The sequence below is a fragment of the Monodelphis domestica genome, chromosome 2, assembly GCF_027887165.1.
Source record: "Monodelphis domestica isolate mMonDom1 chromosome 2, mMonDom1.pri, whole genome shotgun sequence".
NCBI lineage: Eukaryota > Metazoa > Chordata > Mammalia > Didelphimorphia > Didelphidae > Monodelphis > Monodelphis domestica.
Genome location: NC_077228.1, coordinates 341,138,792 through 341,165,174, shown reverse-complemented (window position 1 = coordinate 341,165,174; position 26,383 = coordinate 341,138,792). Strand labels below are relative to the sequence as shown.

The 26,383-nt window shown below is 40.2% G+C and overlaps 1 protein-coding gene across 1 annotated transcript in view; it reads right to left on the bottom strand.

Annotated features, from left to right (window-relative positions):
* The window catches only part of NT5E (5'-nucleotidase ecto), an 81,955-nt gene extending 60,400 nt beyond the window's left edge, over positions 1-21,555 (bottom strand). The window contains exon 1 of the mRNA XM_007507867.2: positions 20,650-21,555. Coding sequence (XP_007507929.2) covers positions 20,650-21,051 — 402 coding nt within the window. The 5' untranslated portion in view covers positions 21,052-21,555. The remainder of the gene's footprint in view (positions 1-20,649) is intronic.
* Positions 21,556-26,383: the final 4,828 nt, after the last annotated feature.

Here is a 26,383-nt window from a genome sequence, read left to right as displayed (position 1 = left end):
CTCTTTCCCTGGAGAGGCAACTCTGGCTGGCAGCTTGCTAGGCGTTCTGACAATCTTGGAGTGGTGGCAGTTATTTTGTCTGGGTTTGGCGGTGAGTTTGCCCTGGAGCTGATTTCAGATTTGGGCATCTTGGCTTAGCCCTTTCCTTTTTGGAGTTCAAGCTGACTCCTTCCTCCTTCATACTCCAAAACCTTATCTCCTAATCTTGGTACTAGTCAGGCTGGGGTGGGGGGAGGGGAGAAAAACCTACTCCTTTCCTTCTTCCTTCTCCTTAATCTCCTCCACTATCAATTAAATCACTATAAAATTTCTAGCTGACTTGGGTGTTTCATTAGGATTTTATAAATAAAATCCCTGGTGACCAAAATAATTATTACATTCAATCTCAACCATAATTTTAACCTTTATAATACTCCAAAGAGATCATAAGGAAAAAGACTTGTACAAAAATATTTATAGCTGCACTCTTTGTGGTAGCAAAAAATTGGAAAATGAGAGAATGCCCTTCGATTGGGGAATGGCTGAACAAATTGTGGTATATGTTGGTTAGGGAATACTATCGTGCTCAAAGGAATAATGAACTGGAGAAATTCCATGTGAACTGGAACGACCTTCAGGAATTGATGCAGAGTGAAAGGAGCAAAACCAGGAGAACATTATATAGTGACTGATACACTGTGGTACAATCGAATGTAATGGACTTCTCTGCTAGCAGTAATGCAATGATCCAGGACAATTCTGAGGGACTTATGAGGGACTATCCATATTCAGAGGAAGAACTGTTGGTGTAGAAACACAGATGAAAAACAACTGCTTTATCACATGGTTCAATGGGGATATGATTGGGGATGTAGACTCACATCATTGGGGATGTGGATGATCACCCTAGTGCAATTATCAATAATACGGAAATAGGTCTTGATCAATGACACAAGTAAAACTCAGTGGAATTGTGAATTGGCGATGGGGGTGGGTGGGGTGGGGTGCTGAGAGGGGGGAGGAGGGGAGGGAAAGAATATGAATCATATAACCATGGGAAAATATTCTAAATTAATTAATTAAATAAAATTGTTCAATTCAATATCAAAAAAATCTGGGTTTATAGAATTTGGTGAGGGTCCCTGAACAATTCTCCTTTCCTTCCTTAGTCTTCATGTTGGTTTAATTTGGAGCTAGGTTCAAAAAAGCTGCTGGAGCACTAACTGGAGAACTCAGACGACTTAGGTCCAAATTAGTCATCTAACCATTCTGTCTTCATCTTGTTCACATGAATATCAAGAGAGATATTATGTACTTTGCTGAAATTCTGATGTACCATGTCTCTGACATTCCTCCATTCTAGAAGAGGAGTAAAGAAATCAAATTTAATGACTAAATGTCTTCTTGTTCCTTACAGTGTGCATGTGTGTGTCTATAAATTATTTGTGACTTCAAATCCTTTCAGAAGTAGGCAGGCCCAAAAATCTTAAATGAAAAAATTTAAAAGTTTTCAGAGAAGCTGGGAAGATCTGAAGGAATTGATGCAGAGGGAAAAAAGTAGAACTGGGAGAACATTGTACATAATAACAGCAATATTGGATGTGACTTTTGTAGTATAAAATTAGAAATTTAACATTAAAGTTGGTAGAAAATGTTAAGCAATCTGAACTTTGAGGGTCAACTCTCTTCACACTCTCCTTGTGTCAGATCCCAGATCAGAAATGGTATTATCTTCAATGCCAATAAAATGAAGAGTTTGAATCTCTCAAGTCCCTGTCCTATTCTAAGACTCTTTCCTTCTAGTGCCATCACGGAATTTCTAGTGTGGTGGGAGAGGAGGATATAAAATAAAACAAGATCATTGCTTTTTAAAAATTTCTTAAGATTAGATACTTAGTAGCTGTGTAATTAAGCACAAGCTAATTGGACTTTCTGATCTGACTGGTTGTCTTCATCTGTAAAATGGGAGTAATATTTCTGCTGAGTTCCTCCTGAAAATTGTGATGGACACAAGACACATTTTGTAAACTGTTGCTATTCAATTATGTCAGGCTTTTCATGACCTCATTTGTGTGTTTTTTTTTTAAAGATACTGGAGCAGTTTGACATTTCCTTCTCCAGCTCATTTTACAGATGAGGAAACTGAGCTAAATCAAGTTAAGTAACTTGCCCAGAGTCAAACAGGTAGTTTCTGATGTTAGATTTGAACTCAGGTCTTCCAGACTCTAGGTCTGTCACTGTATCCACTGTGACACCTAGCTATAAACTCTAGAGCAGTATGATTCATCTTCTGTTCCTTAAGAATATCAGCACAGTACATTGGATCTGAAATCAAAAAGACCTGGTTACAAATTACATCTCAGATACTTTCTAATTATGTGACATTGGGGCAAGTCACTTAACCTCTCTGGTCCTCATGAATAATATGTATGAAATGGACTTTAAGGTCTCTTCTAGTTCTAAATCTGTGATCCCATGACTCTAATAATATAATAACATTAAGGTGGGCTTTGCTCAACTGATTAATGATGTGACTGTGAAGAAACACTGGTCAGCATCATACAAGGCATGCCTGTAATGCCCAATACCCACCTGCTGCACAAACAGCAGCCTATCTGGGATGCCAGTAAAGCTAACCTGAGTTATAGTGAAGTCAAACTGCTGACGAAGATGGTTCTATTTCCAAACCTCCATGAATGAATGCCCTACAAAAGTCAGACTGTAGGAAAACCCCCCAACATAAATCCAAGTAGTATAAATTATAGCCTAGTGCTTGTTTTGTTCCCATAGTGCCCAACAAATCTTTGACAGGAAATGACCTCAATTTACCCAAATTACGCCCTGGCCAAGGCCCTGCCCCAGGCAGTACAATGGTCACAATTCACCTGAATGGAGTGGGAATAATCCTTGGCAGAGATGACAGGGGAATGGAAAGTTGAATGAATACTATATTCTCAGGACTTAACTGGCTTTTTCCATGTACATAATTTTAGAGCAATGTTTGTTTTTTTTTCAAAGAAAAGTAAGCTCTTAAAGGGGAGTGTAAGGTTTAGTTAGCTATTAATTAGTTATATAGCATAATTAGAATACAGAGAGATAAATACCAGAGAAAGGATTCTTTTCTTGTCCCTGCTATGCACAGCAAGGGAAAAATCACAGTGATCACCTTAAGGAAGATTAGCATGCTGGGAAGAGAGTGAAAGGATTAGGTGGTTGGTGACTTTTCTCTGGATAATATCAGCTAGTAGTTTTGACTAAATAAAAACTTCCTGGAACTCACCTTAACATTGTAGGGTGTCCCCTGCTAAAATATCACCACTAAATATTTGTTGGGAACTCCATGTTAGTGCACTGGTTCATTCTTGTCTTTGATAGGTTAGCTTCTTCAGATTGTTTTATTTTTGTCTTTTTATTCCCAGCACCTGGCGGACAGGAGGCGCGTAACAAGTAATTCTTACTTGACTGATGGACAGATCAAGGATGTTCTACCCACTCCAGTCTGCCAAACTGCTCCATTCATGTCTCCTGAATGTATCATGTGTATTTTCCTCTGGTGGAGCACTGATTTTCTCTACCATATAGATTATACTTATTCTTCAAAGTCCAGTCTAATCTCTACCTCCTCCATGAAGTCTTCTAGGGCTTCTAGGTTCCTAAAGCATCTAACATAACTTGGAATACAACAAACTCTTAATAGCTACTTCTGTGTTTGACTTACTGATTTTATTCCAGTGATGGCTATATATTTTGGCCAGTGGATTTAATTCTTCAGTATTATGTGTACTTGGGCAGCTAGATGGTATGCTGGATAGAGTGCTAGATTTGGAGGCAGAAGGACCTGCTTTCAAATCTAGCTTTAGACATTTATTAGCTGTGTGACCCTGGACAAGTAACTTAATCTTGTTTACATCAGTTTCCTCATCTGCAAAAAGAACTGGAGAAAGAAATGGCAAACTATTCCAGTGTCTCTGCCAAGAAGACCAAGAGTTAGCCATGACTCAACAAGTAAAATATGTACTTCATTCAGGCTTAAAAAATGGACGAGTATGGAAACATCTTAGTAAATAAGTTATTGGGTAGTTATTTGGCCCCTGTAGAAAGCTTCACTAATATATTCTTTATTAAGTTTGTGTTTCCACCAACATATATGCCTATCAATAACAGTCAATCATCCAGTGACAAAGGGTCTATTAAACACCCACTATATGCCAGGTACTGTTCTAGGTGCTGGGAACTTGAAATCAAAACTGAAATAATCCCAATGCTCAAGGAAGTAACAGTCTGTCAAGGGGAAACAACATAAGTAGGTATAAAATATATTTGAAGTATTTGGAGGGGTATAAGCAGTAAGAAAGGGGTTCAGGAAAGGCCTCAGGTAGGAGGCAGCACTTGAGCTAAGATCTGGAAGAAGCTACTGATTCTGAGAGTTGAAGTTCTTGTTTAGTTGTTCAGTCATGTCCAACTCTTCATGAGAAACCATTTGAGGTTTTCTCAGCAAATACACTTGAGTGGTTTGCCATTTCCTTTTACAGTTCATTTTACAGACGAGGAAACCAAGGCAAACAATGTTAAGTGACTTACCCAGGGTCACACAGCCAATAAGTATTTGAGGCCAGATCTAAACTCAGGAAGATGAGATCCTGACTTCAGGCTTGGTACTCTATCCACTTCACCACCTAGTTGCCCTCAGAGATACCTATGAAAAGGCATGAACACAGGAGGATAGGATGTCACTTGAGGAACAAGTCAACCAAGTTTATCTAGGAACAGAGTGCACAAACTCATAGATTCTTGACTCTTTTTTGAGTCATGGATTCTTTTAGTAGTCTGGTAAAACTTATAAAACCATTTGTCAAAATATGTTTTTAAAAACATTAAATGAAAAACAAAAGATTACAAGTCCCCCTCCCAATTAATTCTAATACTACTTAACAAAGTATTTTAAGAAAAACAAGGTGATGCAACATTGTTATAACTTATCTGATTATTTACCATCTTGGGGATAGGGCGGGGAAGGAGGGAATAAGAGAATTTAGATAGAAAAATGTCAGAAAGGAATTGTTGAAAATTGCTTCTAAAAAATTATTTCTACGTGTAATTAAACAAAATGAGAAAGAAAAAAAGGCCATAGATCCTAGGTTAAAATTCTCTGCATAAAAGGGCATAAATGTACCACAAGACTAGGCTGGAGGTAGAATGTGAAGAGCTTTAAGATACCAAACAAGGGTAGTGTTTTATCTTAGAAGGAGCCGCTGACATATCTTAAGCAGGGAAATTATACTGGTAGGATAACTGATTTCTTACCACTTTGGTAGCTATGTGGAGGATGAATGGGAGAGAAAGGTGACTTAAAGCAGGGACATCACTTGGAGATTGTTGGAATAGTCAGGATAAGAGGTTGATGAGAGTCTGAAGAAGGATGATTATTGTGTGTCTGCAGAAAGGTACAAATTCAAGAGATGTTATAGAGTTTGAAGCATTTATCTCTACTCATTATCATATCTAAATAGAATCAGTTAATAGCAAGCATTTATTAAATACCTAGAACAGACTGAACTGTTGCTTGGCTTTCTGATATTTAACATAGCTACTGACAAAGATTTGAATAAAGACATAGGTGATGTGTTCCTCAGATCTGCAGGTGACACAAAGCTGGCAGTGATCACTGCCTCAGGAGATGACCATCAAGGTCCAAAAAGCTCTTGCTCGACTGGGGAATTGGGTTGAATTTTAAGAAAATGAAATTCAGTTGGAATAAACATAAAGAACTGCACTTGTATTAGACTTCACAAATAGCTGATAACTATTACAGTTGTCTACTAGTTGATCCCCCTACTCCAAGTTTCTCCCCACTCTGGTTAATCCTACCATTGGCTATCAAATTGATTTTCCTAAAGGTCAGATATGACTATTCCATACCTCCACCCCTTACCTATTCTGTAAAATGAAGTGGCTTCCTTTTGCCTCCAGGATTAAATATAAAACCCTTTAAAGTCATTCATAACTGCTCCTCTCCTACCTTTCTAGGCTTCTTACACCTTACTCCCTACTAAATATTCTGTAGTCCAAATACACTGTTTTCCTTACAGTTCCTTATACAAGATACTCCATATCCCATTTTTCACTTGCTGTCCCTCATGCCTGGAATGCTTTTCCTACTCATTCCCTACCTCCTAGCTTCCCTGGATTCCTTCAGATCTCAACCTAAATCCTGTCTTCCCCACAAGAAACCTCTTCCAGTTCTTAATCTTAATTCCTTCTCTCTGAAATGGGCTCTAATTTTTCCTGTTTGTACATAGATGTTTGCATGCTGTCTTCTTAGATCAAAGTGGGCTCCTAGAAGAGCGGGACTGTATTTGCCTTTCTTTGAATGAATGCCTAGCACTTAGCACAGTGTCTAGCTCATGGTCAGGCAGCAATTGTTCTAAAAATATTTGGTTGTTTGAGTGATATGAATCAGCAGGGTAATGTGGTCCTCCCAAAAGCTAATGCAAACCTGGGCTGTGTTACATGCAGCAGAGCTTCCAAGAGTAGAGAGGTCACTCTCACTTGGCTCTATCCTTGTCATACCTCATCTGTAACACTGTGTTCAGTCCTGGGTACCATGATTAACAAATACTGGAGAAAGTACGGATGAAGGTACAAACAATCAAGATGGTGAAAGGCCTTGAGATATGAAAATAGATTGAGGGAAATGGACATGTTTAGCCTGGAAAACAGAAGAGTCATGGAGGGAGACTTGACATCTGTCTTCAAATATTTGAAGAGTTGTCATGTAGAAGAGGGATAAGCCTTGTTCTGTTTGGTTTCAGGGGGTAGGAATGATGGATGGAAAATGAAAAGAAGCAAATTTAGACTTGTTCCAGGAAAACTTCCTTCTAATTAGACCTATCCAAAAGTGAAATGATCTGCCATGACTCACTACTCTTCAAGTTGAAGCTAGATGATCACTTAGTAAACTGTAGGAACCGATTCCTTTTTGTATATAGTTTGGACTATTTGGATCCTGAAGTCTCTTCCAGTTTTCAAATTCTGATATTCTATGATATTAAAACATTAGGTCAAAAATGCACAGCAAACTGATTGACATTGACATATTTCATTTATCTATTCCTTCCACATATTTTTAATTTTTGAAATCCTTAGGTGATGACTATGTGCTAGGCACTACAGGATATAACAAAAATAAAATGAGGCCCCAGCCCTTATGCATATTACGCTGCAAAAGATAGGCATGCAATAAGATATATTTATAAGCAAAAAATAGAGATGAGTATCTGTGTAGTAAAGGATATGGGGATCTCAAAATTTATACCAATGTCTCAGATGGGGCAGTAGGAGCACAATGTGGCCACATTAACTGCTGACCAAAATAACAGCTTGCTTAAAAGTAGCTTAGTAATAATTAGCAGTAAATCATGTTGAACAGATAATGAACATCAGAGACAAGAGGCTCAAAGTAAAAGGACTTTTGCCTGTTTTATCCAGGGTTCTTAATAACAGTAGGCAGGGTAAAAGAAGTGGTTTAATAGGGGATCAATAGGAACACACACAGACATAGACACACACATACACACACACACATACACACACCTCTATTGATATGAATATTCCTAAGACAAAGGAAAAACTGAACAAACTGTAGTCCAAAAAAGAGGTAGAACTTTGGAGTTTCTTTAATTTTTAACTCTCTAATTATTAGTGCTTTGGAGCATTTTATTCTCGCACACATCTACTAATAGTTTGATTTTCTTCCTCTGAAAACTTTCCTGTTCTTATTTTTGACTGTTTATCAATTAGAAGAATGGATTGTAGTCTTATAAATTTGAATCAGCTCCTTATGAATCTTGGAAATGAAACCTTTATAAAAAAAAACTTGCAAAAATTATTCCCAATTAACTGTTCACTTTCAGTTTTATCAGTATTTGTTTTGTTCATGTAATAGCTTTTTAATTTTATACAATCAAAGTTGTACATTTTCTCTTCTATAATCCTTTGGTAATTCTCTATTATTTATCTGTAGAGGGGTGTATGGGGGTATTCAGAGAGGGCTAGTATCTCTGGTATGGAGGGCTTGTCGTGCCTTCCTAGGGCAGCTCTCCAGCCTCTGATCCCCACCTGACACCCAGCTCTCACTTGTGGCTCCCAGTAGCTGCTAGCATGTGGCAGTGGCCACACCCCAGGCAATGGCTTCGACAGGCCGGCTAAACCTTGTGAGGGTAGCCATCGGGTCGTCGACCCCTGGTGAACCAGGGCTTTGCTCACCCAGCATGTGAAGACTGCTTCGGCTGAACAGACGGAAGAAACCAATAAGAAGGTTCAATGGCTGAGATGGCGATGCAGCAAAGCACTGTGGAGTGCTTAAGGTGTGTTGGAGCACAAAGGACAACAGGGCCATCCAATGCAGCTGAGGAAGTCTCCAGGTGTAACAATTTTTCGTGCCACTGGACCCAGGCTTCCAACACCGTGAGAGTGGGACTGTCTCTGTGCATCGACTCTTCCACTTAAATCTCTTTCACGCACAAGTGTCTTTGTGCAAAACGCACAAAGACAATCGTCATTCTCGGTTACCAAGAGACTACTACCATATCTGTAGATCTGAAAGCTAATTTCTTCCTTATTCCTTTATTCCGTTTATGATGGCACATTATATGCCTGAGTCATGGGGTGTTTTCTTTAGGGATTTTTTGTTTTTTAGGGGCAGCTAGGTGGCACCATAAATAGGGTACTAGGCCAGGTCAAGAATCAGAAATACTCATATTCCTGAGTTCAAATCTGGCCTCAGACACATCCTAGTTGTGTGATCCTAGACAAGTCACTTGCCTCTGTTTGCCTTAGTTTTGTATCTTTGCAAAGAAAACCCTATGTGGGATTGTGAACAGTCAGACATGACTGAAAAGACTGACAACAACAACAACAAAAGAGCCTTCAGGTCCTATAGGGCTGGGTTTATGGCAGAGTCAGGGAGTTTGAATTTAAAGTTGTCTTGGACTATCTTTTCTGGACCAGTACTTCCTCTTCATGAGAAAGAAGGGATTCCAGGTCCTCAATGGATTCTAGGCTACTCCAGGAATTCTGGAGATTCCTGGTCTGCTCTGAATATACTATAATCCTTGGGGTCCTTCAAAAGTCCTGGGGAGGGGCAGCAAGGTGGCACAGTGGATAGAGCGCCAGATGTGGAATCGGGAGGATCTGGGTTCAAATTTGACCTCAGACACTTCCTAGCTGTGTAACCCTGAGCAAATGAGTTAACCTCAACTACCTAGAATTGATACTAAGACAGAAGGTAAGAATTTTTTTTAAAGTACTGATGAACTGCTTAGACCTGATCCTCTTACTTGCTAATAGGAGAGAACACACACACACACACACACACACACACACACAAACACTACATAAAAAATTAAAAGTCTGTTTGCCAATAATATTAGGTCAATTTCAATAATATACCATAGGGTCTCCTAAATCCCATCCATAACCATTAAAAATATGACATCAATCTACAGAGGAAGAACTAATTGGATAAGTAAATGGATAAAGTAATTGCTCAGATTACAATCCACAATTGAAAAGGCAGATAGCTCATCAATTCATTGGACAATTACTGTAGATGGACAATGAATTAGACCAGTGTTGGTGAAGGTTTTTGAATTTGAGTGCCTAAAGGACAAATTCAAATTGTCTGTGTGTGCAGTGTCTTAATGGCCAGGGGGGAAGCCAGGGGACACAGAAAAGCCACTACCTTAGCATGAACAATGCTACAGAGAGCAGTAGTCAATAGCAGCCATAATACCCTAACTAGAGGTGCCAGAAGGACCAGCCCTGAGTGAAAACTCCAGGAGGTAAAGCAGATTACAATATTGACCTCATTAGGTCAGGAAACACATAGAGGGCAACACCCTTGTTAAAATTCAGGGAGGGGACAAGACCATTCAGTGCTCTGGTTATGGCAGAGCCTTGACCAGGAACACCCAAATCTCCCAGGGCTTCATGGGCAGATACATCAAGAGAAGTTTGTTAGTGATGGGATCCTACATAAGGGCTCAAATAGGGCTTGCCTATACTATTCAGGATTTGGGAGAGGACAAAGTTGAATCTCAAATCAAAGACTAAGGCTAGAGATGGGAGGGGTAGGGATGGGAAAGAAGATGCTGAAAACTAAAAAGAAATGTCATGGGTGAGACTAGAATTTAAGTCTTCTGTAAGACTTTAGAGACAATGTGTTCTTTTTCTATAATATATAAAAAAGACTTCAAATCACGAATATTGAAGTGAGCAGACCTAGGACAATACTTTACATAGTAACCTCAATCATATGCAGGTAAATTAAAAAAACAACTGTGAACTACTATAGAACTCAGATCATTCAGAAGCATCCAGATAGGACCTGAGAAGGTGGATAGTAAGCATACTTCCTGTCTCACAGCAGAGATGTCAGACTACATATATGGAAGAAGACATATTTTCCCAAAAGTCTCTGTGCAATTGTAAGAAATGAAAGCTTAAATTAACTTAATTCTATTACTAATTAATAAATATTTATATTTATAATAATTAATTCTATATAATTATTACACAACTAATTATAATTTATATAAATATGATATAAATATAATTATATGATATAAGTTATAACATATAATAAATAATTAGTAGTTAATTTAAATTAAAGCTTAAAACTGCATAAAGAATTTTGGGACACTGTATATTTTGACAATGACCAACGTGCTGATTTATTTTGCTTGACTGTGTTTATTTGTATTAAGGGAGGGTTCTATGGTGAAGGGTGGATAAGTGAGGAGTAACTGGGATGTAAAAGCTATAAAAAAATAAAAGAACATGTGATGTAAGAAAGAGATCCAGGGGATTGCAAAGAGAAGCCAAGCTGAAGGAGAGATCAGCTAAAGAGCAGTGGAGGAGGGGCAGAGAGAGAGAAGTTCCAACTGTCAACTGTCTTCCAGCTTGGGAGGTGGAGGAGAAAAGGAGCTTTTCCTGGAAACTGAGAAAAAGTCCATCCATATGGAACCTGTTATTCCTTCTGGGACCCAAAAACACCTCCATTAAGACTCTTCAAGAATAACTATTGGAATTCTCAAAGGGGTTTTGGATTTGGACTCATGCTGGCCAGAGCCATCCAGATCTTTCCCTGACATTTCTCTCTCCCTGACCTGTCCCTAGACTCCTGAATTAAAAGCTAGTTAGCCGAGGAATAGGGATCAACTGGCAGCTGGCGGGAAGAGGATTCAAGGCACCTAGCCTTGAACCCCAAGAACTTGGAAGGGTCAGTCTGCCAGAGGGCACCAGTGTTAGAGTTTCCTACTCCCCACTTTCCTTGAGGTCTGGTTGGTTTCTGATGCTAGGAAAGGGGTCAGAAGATTTGGGGAGAATCACATCCCTCCTCAAAAGGGGAATGTTAGCTCAGGATCCCAGGGATCCAAACTGTCTAGCCCAATGTAATAAAAAAAAAAGTAATCTGTGAAACTATTTCTGGTTGTGGTAGATAGATACTCTGGCTTTGACTAGAGAGCTGCTACTAGGGGAACCCTGAGGCTGCCTACTTATAATGGAGATAGATGAGAGATGCTGCTAGAGAGATAGATAATGCTAGAGAGGTTACTCTGTAGCTGCCTCTTGATCACTAATGGCTAATAAATCAAACTATTTCCTACCCTCCACCCTTCACCTCCCAGGCTTCCACCTGAAGCCCTCCTGCCACCTTTTCTCCTCCCCCAGTCTTACCTTCCTATATAACTCTAGGGTGAACTGTGAGATTTAGAGATGATACTCTTGTTCTCTTTCTCAGGTGGACAGGATGGAAATTGAAGGTGAGAGGGATGAGATTTGTCCCTAATCTACAAGGAAGGATTGGGAGGATTTTGGGAACTGTTAGTCCAGTCACAGCTGTGACTCAGAGACAGCCAGAGAGATGGAGGACAACAGTTAAATCTTCTTTCTTCTTCAGTCAGATAATCTCTGCTTGAGTAATTCAAGTCCAGACTCTGTCAAAAACCACAAAGGTCACTCTCTCTGCCTAGGTCAGGAAAAGCCAGTCTTTCTTGGTCAGTAACCCAAAGGAGGTTTCTCTCTTGGTCAGTAACCCCAGAGCTCCAAAGTCTCAGTTCCTCTCCTCTGACCAGGTCCAATTGCCTCTCCTGGGAACATTCCGTTTGGAATCTTCACCTTGATTGACAGACAGGTCCCCAGATTTGTTTCTTGCATGCTTGGCTTGTCCTGCAAATCTTCTCTTTCTTCATGCCTCTTCCACAATAAGGAACAACATCTCTCCTTGATAGTGGGGTGATCCCAGGTCACTGAAGGGAAGTGACAGTGAGTATCCTCCATCTCCCAGAACTATTCTCTGAGGAGACATATTCTCTCTGTCAGGGGGACAAGACTTGGCTACCTCTCCCAGAAAAAAGAGGGGAAGAAGAATATTCTCTCTCTCCCTCTATCCCCATTTCCCTCTCTCCTTCCATTCCCTTGGTCCCCCTCTCAACTGTTCCCTTCTCAGATCCTTCTTTTACAAACATTAGTAAAATGTTTTTTTAAAAAGGTATGCCAATCAATTGATAAACATTTTATATATTGTAGACATTAAGTATAAAGCTTTAAGTTGTACTAAGGTTTTGGGGGCACTCAATATTAACAGTGATGAATTGAATGGGAAAAGTAGCATAAAAGACAATGTCTGGGGCAAAGTGGATAGAGAGGTAGATCTGGAAACAAAAGTTTCTAGATTCAAATGTGACCTCAGGCAGTTCCTAACTGTGTGACCCTGGGCAAGTCACTTAACCTCCACTGCTTAGCCCTTTTCGCACTTCTGTAATGATTCTAAGACAGAAGGTAAAGTTTTTTCTTTTTAAAAGAAAATGTCAAAGAATTGGTAAAACTGGGAAAAAAGAGGTGGATCAGTAATCATGTAGCGAGAATAAAAGACCTGAGTCTTGAACTTGCAACAAAGGAAGACCCACTATATGCTGCCTGGATCCTCCATGGTGGATTTATTCGTAGGACATAGACAACAGGATGAAATAGTATGGATGGCATGTGTCCTATCCTAGTGGTGGATATGAAAAACAAAGACTTGGTAACAGATTCACTGAAGTATATCAAATGAGTCCCATTTTATAACACATGGCTTATTTACAGTTTGTAACAGATTGGACTGTATTACAAGAAAAACTGTTTTCCACACTACATTGGTACAGTAACTATTTATGATAAAAGTCTGATATCTAAAGTTAATTGCATTTCCTAGCAACAACATTCTTTTTTTTTTCTCAGCAACAAAAGATTTAGTTTATTATTCACAAGAACTCACTTTTCCCCACCCTCAGGGTTGGTGGTTGTCCTTAGTATTCAAAAAGGACCAAGATGATATCACTATCTTGGGACCAATACACAGTGAGTCCTACTGTGCCTAATCTGACCAATATGAGCTCAGAAGGTTATACTACCAGTACAAAGAGCCTATATGAACCCTTGGGATGGAGATTTCTCTAAATTTTCATATTTAGTGTTTCCTTTGAGCTATGGATATTCTGATTTACTTATAGAGCATAGAGCCTTCTTGGATGTGAGCATGCCATGCTGGACCGTCCTTTAGCAACAACATTCTAAAAGAAGTCCAGTATATTTCCAAGTGCCAGTTCAATTATTTTGAGCACTATTTCAAACAAGGAAATTCCAAGACAATAAAAAGAGGATTCAGACATTCCCTTTAAGTTCCTGGTAAAGATCTGGCATACATTTTTTTTTTTACAAGTGTATTTGTTTTATTGTAATCCACCTTGAACAGTTTTTTTTTTTAAACCTTACCTTCCGTCTTGGAGTCAATACTGTGTATTGGCTCCAAGGCAGAAGAGTGGTAAGGGCTAGGCAATGGGGGTTAAGTGACTTGCCCAGGGTCACACAGCTAGGAAGTGTCTGAGGCCAGATTTGAACCTAGGACCTCCCATCTCTAGGCCTGGCTCTCAATCCACTGAGCTACCCAGCTGCCCCCTTGAACAGTTTTTAAGAAAAAATTACAACAGGTTACAATTTGACAAAATTTTTTTTTCAAAATGGCCACCCAATATGGCCACCAAGAGCAGGTGGTAATGGCCCTTTAATGTTTTTAAGTGTCCCACAGAATTCTCAGATTCTTTTTTTTAAAATAATATTTTATTTGATCATTTCCAAGCATTATTCATTAAAGACAAAGATAATTTTCTTTTCCTCCCCCCCACCCCCCATAGCCGACGCATGATTCCACTGGGTGTCACATGTGTTCTTGATTTGAACCCAATGCCATGTTGTTAATATTTGCATTAGAGTTTCATTTAGAGTCTCTCCTGTCATGTCCCCTCAACCGCTGTCATCAGGCAGTTGCTTTTCCTCGGTGTTTCTATTCCCACATTTTATCCTTTGCTTATGAATGGTGTTTTTTCTCCTAGATCCCTGCAGATTGTTCAGGGACATTACACCACTACTAATGGAGAAGTCCATTACATTCGATTATACCACAGTGTATTGGTTTCTGTGTACAATGTTCTCCTGGTTCTGCTCCTCTCGCTCTGCATCACTTCCTGGAGGTTGTTCCAGTCTCCATGGAATTCCTCCACTTTATTATTCCTTTTAGCACAATAGTATTCCATCACCAACATATACCACAATTTGTTCAGCCATTCCCCAATTGAAGGGCATCCCCTCATTTTCCAGTTTTTGGCCACCACAAAGAGCGCAGCTATGAATATTCTTGTACAAGTCTTTTTGTCCATTATCTCTTTGGGGTACAGACCCAGCAGTGCTATGGCTGGATCAAAGGGCAGACATTCTTTTATCGCCCTTTGGGCATAGTTCCAAATTGCCCTCCAGAATGGTTGGATCAATTCACAACTCCACCAGCAATGAATTAGTGTCCCTACTTTGCCACATCCCCTCCAGCATTCATTACTTTCCATAGCTGTCATGTTAGCCAATCTGCTAGGTGTGAAGTGATACCTCAGAGTTGTTTTGATTTGCATCTCTCTGATTATAAGAGATTTAGAACACTTTTTCATGTGCTTATTAATAGTTTTGATTTCTTTATCTGAGAACTGCCTATTCTGGCATACATCTTATCATCTTCACTCAGAAACTCCTTCCATAAACAAATTGAACTTCTTATCAGTGACTTTTTAATCTGTTCCCTAATTTAACTTAAATGGAGGGAAAAAGGAAGACTCTCATCACAGAACATTCTATTTCTGCAACAATATAGCTAATTGTTCCAGAAAAAAGGAGACAATGGAATTGTTTTATATATGAAATACAAAGAAGCTAAAGTTTGTTCTACTCTTCTCAAAGGAAATGAAGACAAAGGTTTAGTAGTAAGGCTAACTTACTACTCATGTTTCAACAATGTTTTGTGGTTCTTGAAGCACTTGGCTCATGTTAGTCCTATGTGTTTTTTGTTGTTGTTCAGTTGTGTCTGACTCCATGTGATGGAGTTTGCTTGCCAAAGGTACTGGAGTGGTTTGCCACTTCTTCTCTATTGTGTCCTCATTTTATAAATGAGGAACTGAGGCAAAAAGAAGTGACTTGCCCAGGGTCACATAGCTAGTTAGAGTCTGAGGCTGGATTTGAAAGCAAATCTTCCTGACTCCAAGACCAGGAGCTCTAAGCTCAACATGTGCCATCTAGCTGCCTGGTTCTATGTACTAGGTCAATACAAATATTATCATTTCCACTTTGCAGATTCCCCACAGCAGGGGTCACTTCCTACCCAAGGAAACGTAGAAAGTAGTTTCTGCTCTGGTCCCTTTATAACAGAAGAGGTAGGAGTCAAAACATCTTACCAGACAATCATGTTCTTCCCAACATTTGTACTTATAGCAGCTGCCAATGTGAAGAAAACATTTGAAAGCTGTGTGAATACATCAAAAAAAAATTTTTTTATTCTCTTAGAAGAATGTTGTGCTGTTTTCATTCCTCTTGAGAGGAAGATGGGGATAGCAGCCAAAAACCAGCAGGGAAGGCCAGATGTAACTAAGAGGGTCATGTGGTACAATGGAAGGCGCATGAGACCTAGAGTGGGGAGATGGGTTTGAATTGTTCAGGCTCTGCCACTTCAACTGTGTGACTATAGATAACTCACTTTACCCATCTAAGCCATGAGCTGGGGCAGTGGATAGAGCACTGGATCTAGAGTCAGGAAGACCTGATTTCAAATCCAGACAAGCATTTTCTGGCTATTGTGACCATGGACAAAAGTGGGCAAGTCATATAACCTCTATTTGCATCAGAAAAGGAGATATTTGTAAATTTTTTAGCTTAGTGCCTAGTACAGAGAAGGCATTATAAAAATCATTAATTTTAACATTTTATATTATAATTTCTTCTTATAGTATTACTATAGTATATATAATTACAATATATAAATATATTATTCTGCATATTACACTCTTATTAAATATTATAATTAATATATTATGTTATTTCTTCTTCTTGTTCTACTTTTCCTCTTCCTCCTTCCTCCCGAGTCTCAATTTACTCATTTTATTGGAGAATTGCCACTTTTTAACATTCTCTCTGATTCTTACTTGTCCTGGGTTCCCAGAAAAAATGCACTATGCTCTCTTGTTTTCTCCCCAATCCTATTCCTTTATTCAAGGACTCCTCTTTACCTTCTGGATGTCTAACTAGAGTTTTGTGGGAATACATCAACTATCCATATGCATCATCCACCATGATGGAGAAGTTGAAGCCTGGGCCCTGAGGATTATAGAAGCTGGAATGTTCCTGCCAGGCATGTAACTGCAATAATGGCATTGCCAAGTGCCAAAGTAAATTATTTTATTTTAGCGCCCAGGTTAGTGTGACCCGGAGGTTGGGGAGATTCAAGAAGCTCTCTCCTCAGTCAGAGCAGCTGTTAGAGAACTTTCTGGCTCAGTTTTTTCCTTTTGAAGATAACCTCCAAACTGCCCTCTCCACTGTCTGGGTCAAATCCTCATGGGTTTGAATAGCTAATTCATTATTTACTAGCTCTGTGACCTAGGACAAGTCACTTTCCCTCATGGAACTGAATTTCCTAATCTATAAAATAAGGAGGTTGGACTAAACAATAATGATGGAAATTCATTTTTGTACATACAACCTTTTTACTGCTTACCAAATACTGGCCTCATAGCAATCCTGTGAAAGAGGTAAAATTAATCAAAAGACTCAGAACACCTGTATTGTACTATGCTACCCAAATGGGGTTGGGAGCTTGGGAATAATCTTTGATTCTGCTTTACCAGTTTCCCAATGCCCCTAAGATTTAGTGCTCATTTTTTAACCCTTCTTTCTTTCAACTCTTCTGCTTTAAAATCATACTAAGTATATGAAGTATCAATTCTAAGTCAGAAGAATGATAAAGGCTCAGCAATGGGAATTTAGTGACTTGTCCAGGGTCATACAGCTTAGAAAGTACCTGAGGCCAGATATGAACTCAGGTCCTCCTGATTTCAGGTCTGGTAATTTATCCACTGTGTTATTTAGCTACTTCTCCCATTAAAAAAAATAAATATTTTTTGTTTTGGCGAACTGAACAGTTATTAAAAGACAAACGATTATATAAGCAATTGTAAATTTCTGTTAAGTTGCAAAACAGCATTATTTGTGTCTTCTGTATTTTTTGTTTCCTTTTGTACATTTAAAATTGTTTTGTTCATGCTGCTTTTTAGGGTTTATCTATTACTAACCACCACATAAAGACATGCATTCACACTTACACACATAGGGTCCTACCATTGTCCTTGTTGAATTTCCTTGCTTTAACTTTTTAAGTCCTGAGGATAGGTGAAAAATTTGGTACTGGTTATTTTTAGTTTTTAATTAGTTTTTGGGGTATGCTAGACTGGGTCTAGGATTTCATTATGCATTGTAAGATAAGATAATAGAAGAGAGATTTTACAGGGACAAGAAATCATCTCTTGAAGGGACCTGCTGAGAGATGGGGAAGGGAAAGAACAAACTGAGAGTTCTAAGGAAGGAACAGAGTCTGTGAGATCCAACAGACAAGTCACTTCTGGCTTGGAGAAGGAAGAAGAGAGGTGGATTCCCAGAAGCTCAGAAGAAACCGGTTCCCTTGGAGATCAACTGTCCTTCCTGAACCCCTGAATACCTCCACCAAACTTTTCAGGACAGCAGTGGGGCTGTGGATTGGGACTTTTTGAAGAGAGCCATTCATAGATCCTTTTTCTTTTGGTCTCTCTCTCCCTTACTTGTCCCTGGACTCTCATATTCAAGTTTAGCCAGTTTAGGAGTAGGGACTAAGGCAGTTGGCAAAAAGAGGGATCAAGTCTCAGAAGCCTTGAACTTCTAGACTTTGGAGGGCCAATTTGCCAGAGGGAGTAAATGTAGAGTTTCCCTATTTACCCACTTTCCTATTTGAACCCCCTGATACTTCTTCCCTGCTCAAACCCCAATAAATCATCTGCTGTTCAAGATTTAGGTCTGAGTCAGTCACTAGTCAACATTGTTGAGGGGACTGAAGATTTGGGGAGGGTCACACCTCTCCCCCAAAAGGGGATGACTTCTAGGGCTCAGGGATCCCAGATTGCCTGACCCAAGGAACTGACATCCCTCCTTGACAGTTGGGTAGCCCTAAGATCCTGAAAAGGAACTGACAGTTGATGTCCCTGGGGGAAGCAGAGGCATAAGAAATCATCTTGCCTCTCAAAGCTCCTCAGAGGGGGTGCATCTTGTCAACTCACTAATGCTTCCTCCTCTAGTCCCCTGTCATCCATCTCCCAGAAAATATTCTCTGGGAAGACATACCTCCCTTTCAAGGAGTCAGGATTTGGCTGTCTCCCCTTAGAAGGAAGGGAGGAAGAGAAGGATCTCCTCACTCTCTTGGCCCCACTCCCTCTTTCTCTCCATCACCCTCATCCCTTCTTCTAATCCCTATATTACAGAATGTTGAATGAGTATGGTTTCAGTGTATGTGTGTGTTTTGGACTGAGTCTATGATTTTGTTGTGTGTTAGACTAGGGTGGCTTGTGATTTCAGTGTGTGTGTATATATATATATATGTGTGAGTGTGTGTGTGTGTGTGTTGGACTGGGTCTATGATTATATTTTGTGTGTGTACATGCACATGTGCATTTGTGTATATGCGTGTGTATGTGTGTAGTCTTGGACCTGTGATTTCTTTGGTATAGGAAACTCTCAGGGAAGAATTTCTCCCTACCAGTACAAATCATTCATTGGCTTTGACATACTTCCTTACAGAGTTCTCTGGGAGCCTTGAGAATTTAAGTGACTTACCAAGAGTCACAAAGCTAGGTGTCAGAAATGGGGTTTGCTCCTTGACTCCTGGGCCAGCAACACTCCACTGCCTCTCTCAATATGGAAATATATAATATATATATGTGTGTGTGTGTGTGTACTTATAGAGATACATGTGTGTATACATATGCATAAATATGTATATGTGTGTATATAAACACAATATAGTAAAATTAATATAATACATAATTAAATAATATGCCATATAATAAATAATATAAATGTGTATATATACAAATAAATACATAGGATATATACACATATATGTATATGTTCACAAAACATATATAGAAATACTATATATGCATATGTATATATATATGTACATATATATATATATAAGCAACTCTGCCTCATTACCTGATGATGCTGATGATGATACCTGATGATGATGGTCCTTTTTGAAATGAAAGATGAACAACAATACAAACTGCACATATGAATGTTAGGTAGCATAAGTAGATAAGAGTGCTGGTTCTAGCATCAAGAAGACCCCAGTTCAAATTGGGCTTCAGACATTTTTTACTAGCTTTATGATTCTGGGCAAATCACTTAACATTATGCTATTTGCCTCAGTTTTCTTGTCTGTAAAAAGGGGTAGGGGTAATAAGACCATCTGTCTCCACGGTGGTGAGGATCAAATGAGATAGTATTTGTAAAGTGTTGTGCAAATATTAGTGCTACATAAATGCTACTAGCTATAATGCTTAAATTCCTTCTCTAAGGGTCCATTTTACAATCCTTTTTATAGTACAGGGATGACCCCAGGTTCACAGGACTGACTGCCAGCAGTAGGGCAAGGGTAGCAGGTTTTGCTAAGTTGGAAAGACTTAGTGTGGGTGGAAAATCTACCCACACTGGTAATAGTTAAATTTTATAGAGTGGCTTTAAGGTTAGCAAACGGATTTACATATATTATTTTAGGGGAAAATACTTGTTCCATTAGACTGTGAATTCTTTGAGGACAGGGACTGTCTTTTGCCTTTCGTTGTATCCCTAAAGAAATAATATAGTGCCTGGCACACAGGAGGCACTAATAAAATTCTTGACCCAGTGAATGACAGCTTAAATTTAGCTGATTCTGAGTAACTCTTGCAATCTCAATTGCTTCTAACCTTCCCATTTCTTTCATTTAATCCCAATCTATGGGATAAACTGTACTTAAAATACATTCGCCAGGAAATAAATCCTTGACCACCTTTCAAAGACTCCCAGTCCTGAGCAGCTTAACGACTCAGAGCCCTGGCAGAAGCTTACCTGGCTCTACCCCGACAAGCCTCTCGCCAACTGGAGTATGCCCATAATTTTGTTGACCCGAACTTCCCCCACACCCGAGAAGGCTTTACTCCTGTTAGAGACAAGCATCATTCCTCTTACCATAGCATCATAACCCAAGGCATTCATGAAGTGAGCCACTTCGGCGCCCTTGTACACGGTGAACCAGACGGTCCCTTGGTACTGGTCTCCCGCATCCAGCAGCAGCACATTGGACTCAGCTCCGCGTATCTCCCGGATCTTGGTGTGCAAGCGGGCCACGCCGCCCACGCACTTCTCAACCACGAAGCATTTGCCAGAGTCCTCGCTTGTTTGTTCCAGCCGGCTGTGTAGGTCATTGGTGTGCAGGATGGTGAGCTTCCAGGAGATCACCCCAGACCAGAGGAGCGCGTGCAGAAACAGCAGCGGCAGCAGTCCTGGCAGCATCGACCACGAGCCTCGCGCGAGGCCACAGGAGCTCACGGCTCTCTCTCTCCCTCTCGGGGATCCCGGGACCCGGCACATACTGGCCAGATGCTAGAGGAGCTCCGCTTCAGTGCGCTGTCCTCAGGCTCCAGAAGAGTAGTCCAGTACCGACCGCTCTACGGCTTCAAGAGTGGAGGGGCGGGGCGAAGGCTACGCCTTGAAGAAGAAGCTACTCAAGTCTTCCTCCTCTTCTCCCACTCGAGGCCACGGGAGAGAGAGGAGCACCGCCCCCTGTTCCCAGCCCGGCCCCGGACCAAACGCACACTCTCCCTCTCTCCACCTGGCTCCGCCCGCCCGCCCCAGCGAGCTGAGCTCGAAGCTGGGCTGTGCGCCCGGCGCGGGGTTGTCCTGTGCCCTGGGCGGGTTCCAGCTGGGCAGAGTTTGTTACCTACTCTGAGTCGCTTTGGAAGCAGTTATTCCTGGCTAGAAAGAAGGAAGCAGGAGCGCCCCGGGACTTGAATTTAAAATTGGTGCACTCTCTTCCACAGTCTTAGAATCATCCCGTAAGTGGGTGTGCATGTGGGTGTGAGCGTTTGAGAGAAGAGATTGGGGAGGAACCTCCAAACAAGCGCACTCTACTTAAGAGTCTACCCCTCCTCTTTGGAAATACCTTCTTTCCTCCTCGACAGCTTCTTGTGAAGTTTGAGTAGGTGCTGTAATCTAAGAAAAGCTGAGCGTCCATGTCATAGAGACTGATCTCTATGCGTGAGTAGACAGATCTGTGACTGCCAGCTGTGCTTTGGTTAAGCAGTGAGGGGTCGGATGATCTTTATATATTTTTGGCCACGATGTGTACCTCCCAGTAGGCAAAATGAGCAAAGAGAGCAGTGGGCCAAACCGAAACCCCACATCTGCCGCTTTTGGCTCCCAGCCATTCAGAAAAGCTATTGTGTATATTTTATGGGCAACCCTGGAAGTCTTAAAGACAGTTCTGTGCAATTGACTCTGCCTGGGGCGAATCACTTCTCTCTGGTTCAGTTTTCTTATTTGCAAAATAAGAGTTCTAAAGTAGCACCTATCTCTAGAATTCTGAGGTGATATATGGTGAGGCACTCTGTAAATTTTATTATTATTTTGGTCGCCACTGCTATTATTATTGTATTATTATTACTAAACACTTCTGTGACCAATCCAGGAGGACGACTCAGTGTCACACAATAAGGAATGTAACACTGAGGTCCATATACTTGTTTGCTTCAGGGTGGGATTTATGGGAAGTCACTATTGAAAAATCTAAGGTAGCATTAATGGAAGTGAATGAGTGACAAACAAATAAGTAATTGCTTGAACCCAAACTGAGATATAATTAATTAAAGTTCAGTCAACCACAGTTCCAGAGGACTCATGGGTGCTATGCACCCCAGAGAGATAGCTGATGAATTCAGTGCAGATCAAGGCATCTTCCTTCCTTCCTTCCTTCCTCCCTTCCTCCCTTCCTCCCTTCCTCCCTTCCTTCCTTCCTTCCTTCCTTCCTTCCTTCCTCCCTTCCTCCCTTCCTCCCTTCCTCCCTTCCTTCCTTCCTTCCTTCCTTCCTTCCTTCCTCCCTTCCTCCCTTCCTTCCTTCCTTCCTTCCTTCCTTCCTTCCTTCCTTCCTTCCTTCCTTCCTTCCTTCCTTCCTTCCTTCCTTCCTTCCTTCCTTCCTTCCTTCCTTCCTTCCTTCCTTCCTTCTTCCCTTATGTGCTGATGTAGACAGGATATAAATTGAGTGTAGTTCTGTAGTTCTGGCTCTTTTCCTTCATGTTTGGTTTTGGTGGAGTGGGCTTTTTAATCAGGTAGGAAAAAACCTAGTCACCTGGTTCTATTTTGTCAGATAATAAACTTTATAAATATAATACTTGGAAGTATTGGATATTAATTTAACTCTTACACTAGTAATGAACTCTGGGGGCAGAGGTGTTGGTGAGGTTGGGGGATGGCACATTCCATTGTCAATATGGAATCTAGAGGTCCCCAACTTGTAGCTTGGAGGGATTTGGTGATCCCCAGTTTATTTAGTTTGGAGGCAGAAACCCCAGGGTTTGACCTTGTCACATGAGAGTTCCTCCCTGAGGGAAAGTCTTCCTTTACTGATCTCAGGCTAACAATAGACCTCTTGGTGGTCTGGGGTGGGAATAACATCTCAGCAGATGTTAAGTATCTTTTTGGTCCCAATGGTTTCTCCATCTAGGCTAAAGTCCTTTACCTAGGTGGCCTGTCCCTGGGCTGGGTCTTTCCCTTTTGTGTCCATTGTGAAGCATCAGCCCCTCACTGTTATTCCTGTCTGGAATTCCTCATTTTCCTTTCTTACCATTGTAAAGTCAATCAACTGTCCTTCTCATCCTCAGCCCCCATGTTTCACCTAGAAAGCTATTTAAGCTCCCCAACTTGAATGGCTCCTCGGAAAAGCATAATTGGCTTTCCAAGGGGTCAGTGTCCAGAGCAGCCAAAGTTCAATCCTTGGATTCTGTGCAGTTGTGTGGTGCAACTCTGGGCGGAGGCCTACTATTGCATTGAACTCCCTTTTCCTTTAATTAAAGAGTGATTTTTGACTAATAGTTCTGTGTTTTTTTTTTTTCTCAGTCAACACCATCTTTGGCACCCATGCCATAGGGTTCACCATTACTGCTTTAGTTAACCAGGCTTTGTTGGCATGTAATTTTCTGGTCAATCAAGTATTTGTGGAGTGACTTGTTAAATGCCAACATTATGTTTAGTTATTTTGGAAAGGAGACAGAAGAAGTATACATACACTGTGTCTTAAAGAAGCTTACTCTTTAGTTAGAGAAACAAAATTGAGCTGTTGGAAATGATTAGAGAAAAATTAGATGCAAAATATTAGGGCCCTAGTATGGCCTCCTCATATATTGAATTCTCAGTCATTAGTGGCCTACAATTAGAAACTAGAACAACCAGTTGTTAAGAATATTATAGAGTTGGGATTCTTAATGGGATCCTTGAATTTCTAAAAGTAATTTAATGGCTGTATTTCAATAATTAGTTGCCTTTGTAAACTTACATATTTTACATTATGCATTTAAAAACATTATTCTGAGATCTTAGATTTTTTCCCTCTGAGACTATTCCTAATTTATCCTTTATATATCATTTTTTACAGAGTTGTTTTACAGAGCAACAGATCTGCAGTACAAGCTGTTGTCTCCCCCATTAGACTGATTTCTTGGACAGCAGGGGCTACCTTTTACACTTCTTTGTGTTCCCAGTGTTTAATATAGTGCCTAGTGCCTAGTACATACATGTCGACTAATTAAGAAGCAATCTAGGACAAAGAAAATGGTTAGGGAACATTTAGAAGTCATGGTGCTTTTAGAGGGGATGTTTCAGGTATCAGCAGATTTAGAATGAAAAGGACCTTTTTAGAAATGACACATAGGTAAAAAGAGTTCAAGTAGCTTGTTCAAGGTCCAAGACTTGACAAAGGTAGTGTCAACACTGAAAAACACAGAAGCACCAAAGTAGTTAGAAAGAACAAGTCTTTAATCAGACAAGGAAGACAATACTATAAGGGTCACCACACAGAGTCCTGCACAAAATACCACACAGAGACAAACTGGCATTGTCTTTGCCTCCGGGGAAATTGTACCTCCAAAGAGGATTTTTCAATGAACTGAAGAACTTAGGGTCTTATATGCCTTTTTTTGACGAATAAAGGACAGGAAGAACAATTGAATTGATTGGCTTACCTAAAATTTAGGGAAGGAGGATTCCAGCCAGGCTGGATTAACTAGGAGAGGCCTAGATACAATGGGAGAAACTTCTAAGACAAAAGAGTATTTAATATTTGATTATATCTATAAATTCTATCTAGGCTGAGATCATTAGATACTTTAAGGTCTATTGTTCAGTTTAAGACAAGGGTTAAGTCTGGGATTTCCCTGAAGGTAAATTTCTAAGGAACAAAGGTAAATTTGGGGGTTCCATAAAATTAGGTCTTCAGTAGCAAGTGGTAAAACCATGATTGGAAGTGCAGTCCAACAACTAAAAGTTCAGCTCTCTCTACTGCACCACACTCCCTCCTAGTTGTAAGACTGATTCTGCTTCACAATAGAAATTCAAAGAAGGAAGATTTCAGCTTTAAATAGGATAATTAGGTTAGTCTTGAGATGAGTCAGGGAAGCTTAAGAACTGATGACTTTATTCAAATAATAATATTTATGTAGCATTTTACAAAGACCTTTTCTCATAACCAAAGCAAATCAGCTTTTTTTTTTCAGAATCTTATAGTCTTAGAGAATTGCTTAGAGCACTGAGAGCTTAAATGACTTCCCTAGGGTCATATAGCCACTAAGAATCAGAGTCAGGACCTGGTCTCAGTTTTCTTGATTGGATGGTCACCTCAGCATGTACTTTAAAAAAACACCTTCTCTTCTGCCTTAAAATTGATACAAATGTCGGGCGGAGTCAAGATGGTGGCATAGAGGCAGCAAAAGTTTGGACCTCTGAAAACCTTTCCTTACCAATGTGAATTTTAAAACTATCCCACCCTAATCAGACTGTACTCTAGAAGATCTGATTTAGCTATTTCATGATCAGTAACAATGGAGATACTTGGAATAACAGAATCAGGTCTTGGAAACTCTACATTTCTCTACCTTTCTTAGTTTAACAAGATTAGGAAGGTCTGCACCAAACTCAAGATTTAATTATCTGAGGAAATGGCCTTCAACAGACATATGCAGAAAAATGGACAGACCCCTAAGTCAAGCTAAGCAATCACTGGTACAGATGAGACACAGGAAAGTGATGTAAAACTGTCCATATAAGGTACGTCACTTCCTCTCTCTTCCTCTTTCCCTGGAGAGGACTCTGGCTGAGAGTGTGCTAGGTGTTTCGACATCTTGGAGTGTTGGTGGTGAGTTTTGCCCTTGAGCTGATTCAGGTTCGGGCATCTTAGCTAAGCCTCTTTGGAGGTCAAGCTGATTCCTTCCTCCTTCACACTCAAAACCATACTTTCTAGATCTCCTAATATTCCTGCCTGATACTAGCCCCTTCCTTCTTCCTTCTTCTTAATCTCCTCCACTATATCAATTAAATCACCATAAAATTTCCAGCTGAGTTTGAGTGTTTCATTAGGATTTTATAAATAAAATCCTTGGTGACCAAATATAATTATTACATTCAGTGTCAACCATAATTTTAACCTTTATACCAATTACAAACTAAATGCTCCTAGGGGACTGAAAATCAAACCTAACAACAAGACAGAGCCAAGGAACCCTCCTGCTGGACACAATTCAAAAGGGACGCACCCCCCCCCCCAAATCCAGAATTCGAGAACACTCTGGTTTAAGGGGAAGGAAGAAGGAAGGTCCCAGGACCCCTCCCCCACCTAGAGCACTAAGGCTCCATTGGCAGCAGGAACCTCTGGGCAGGC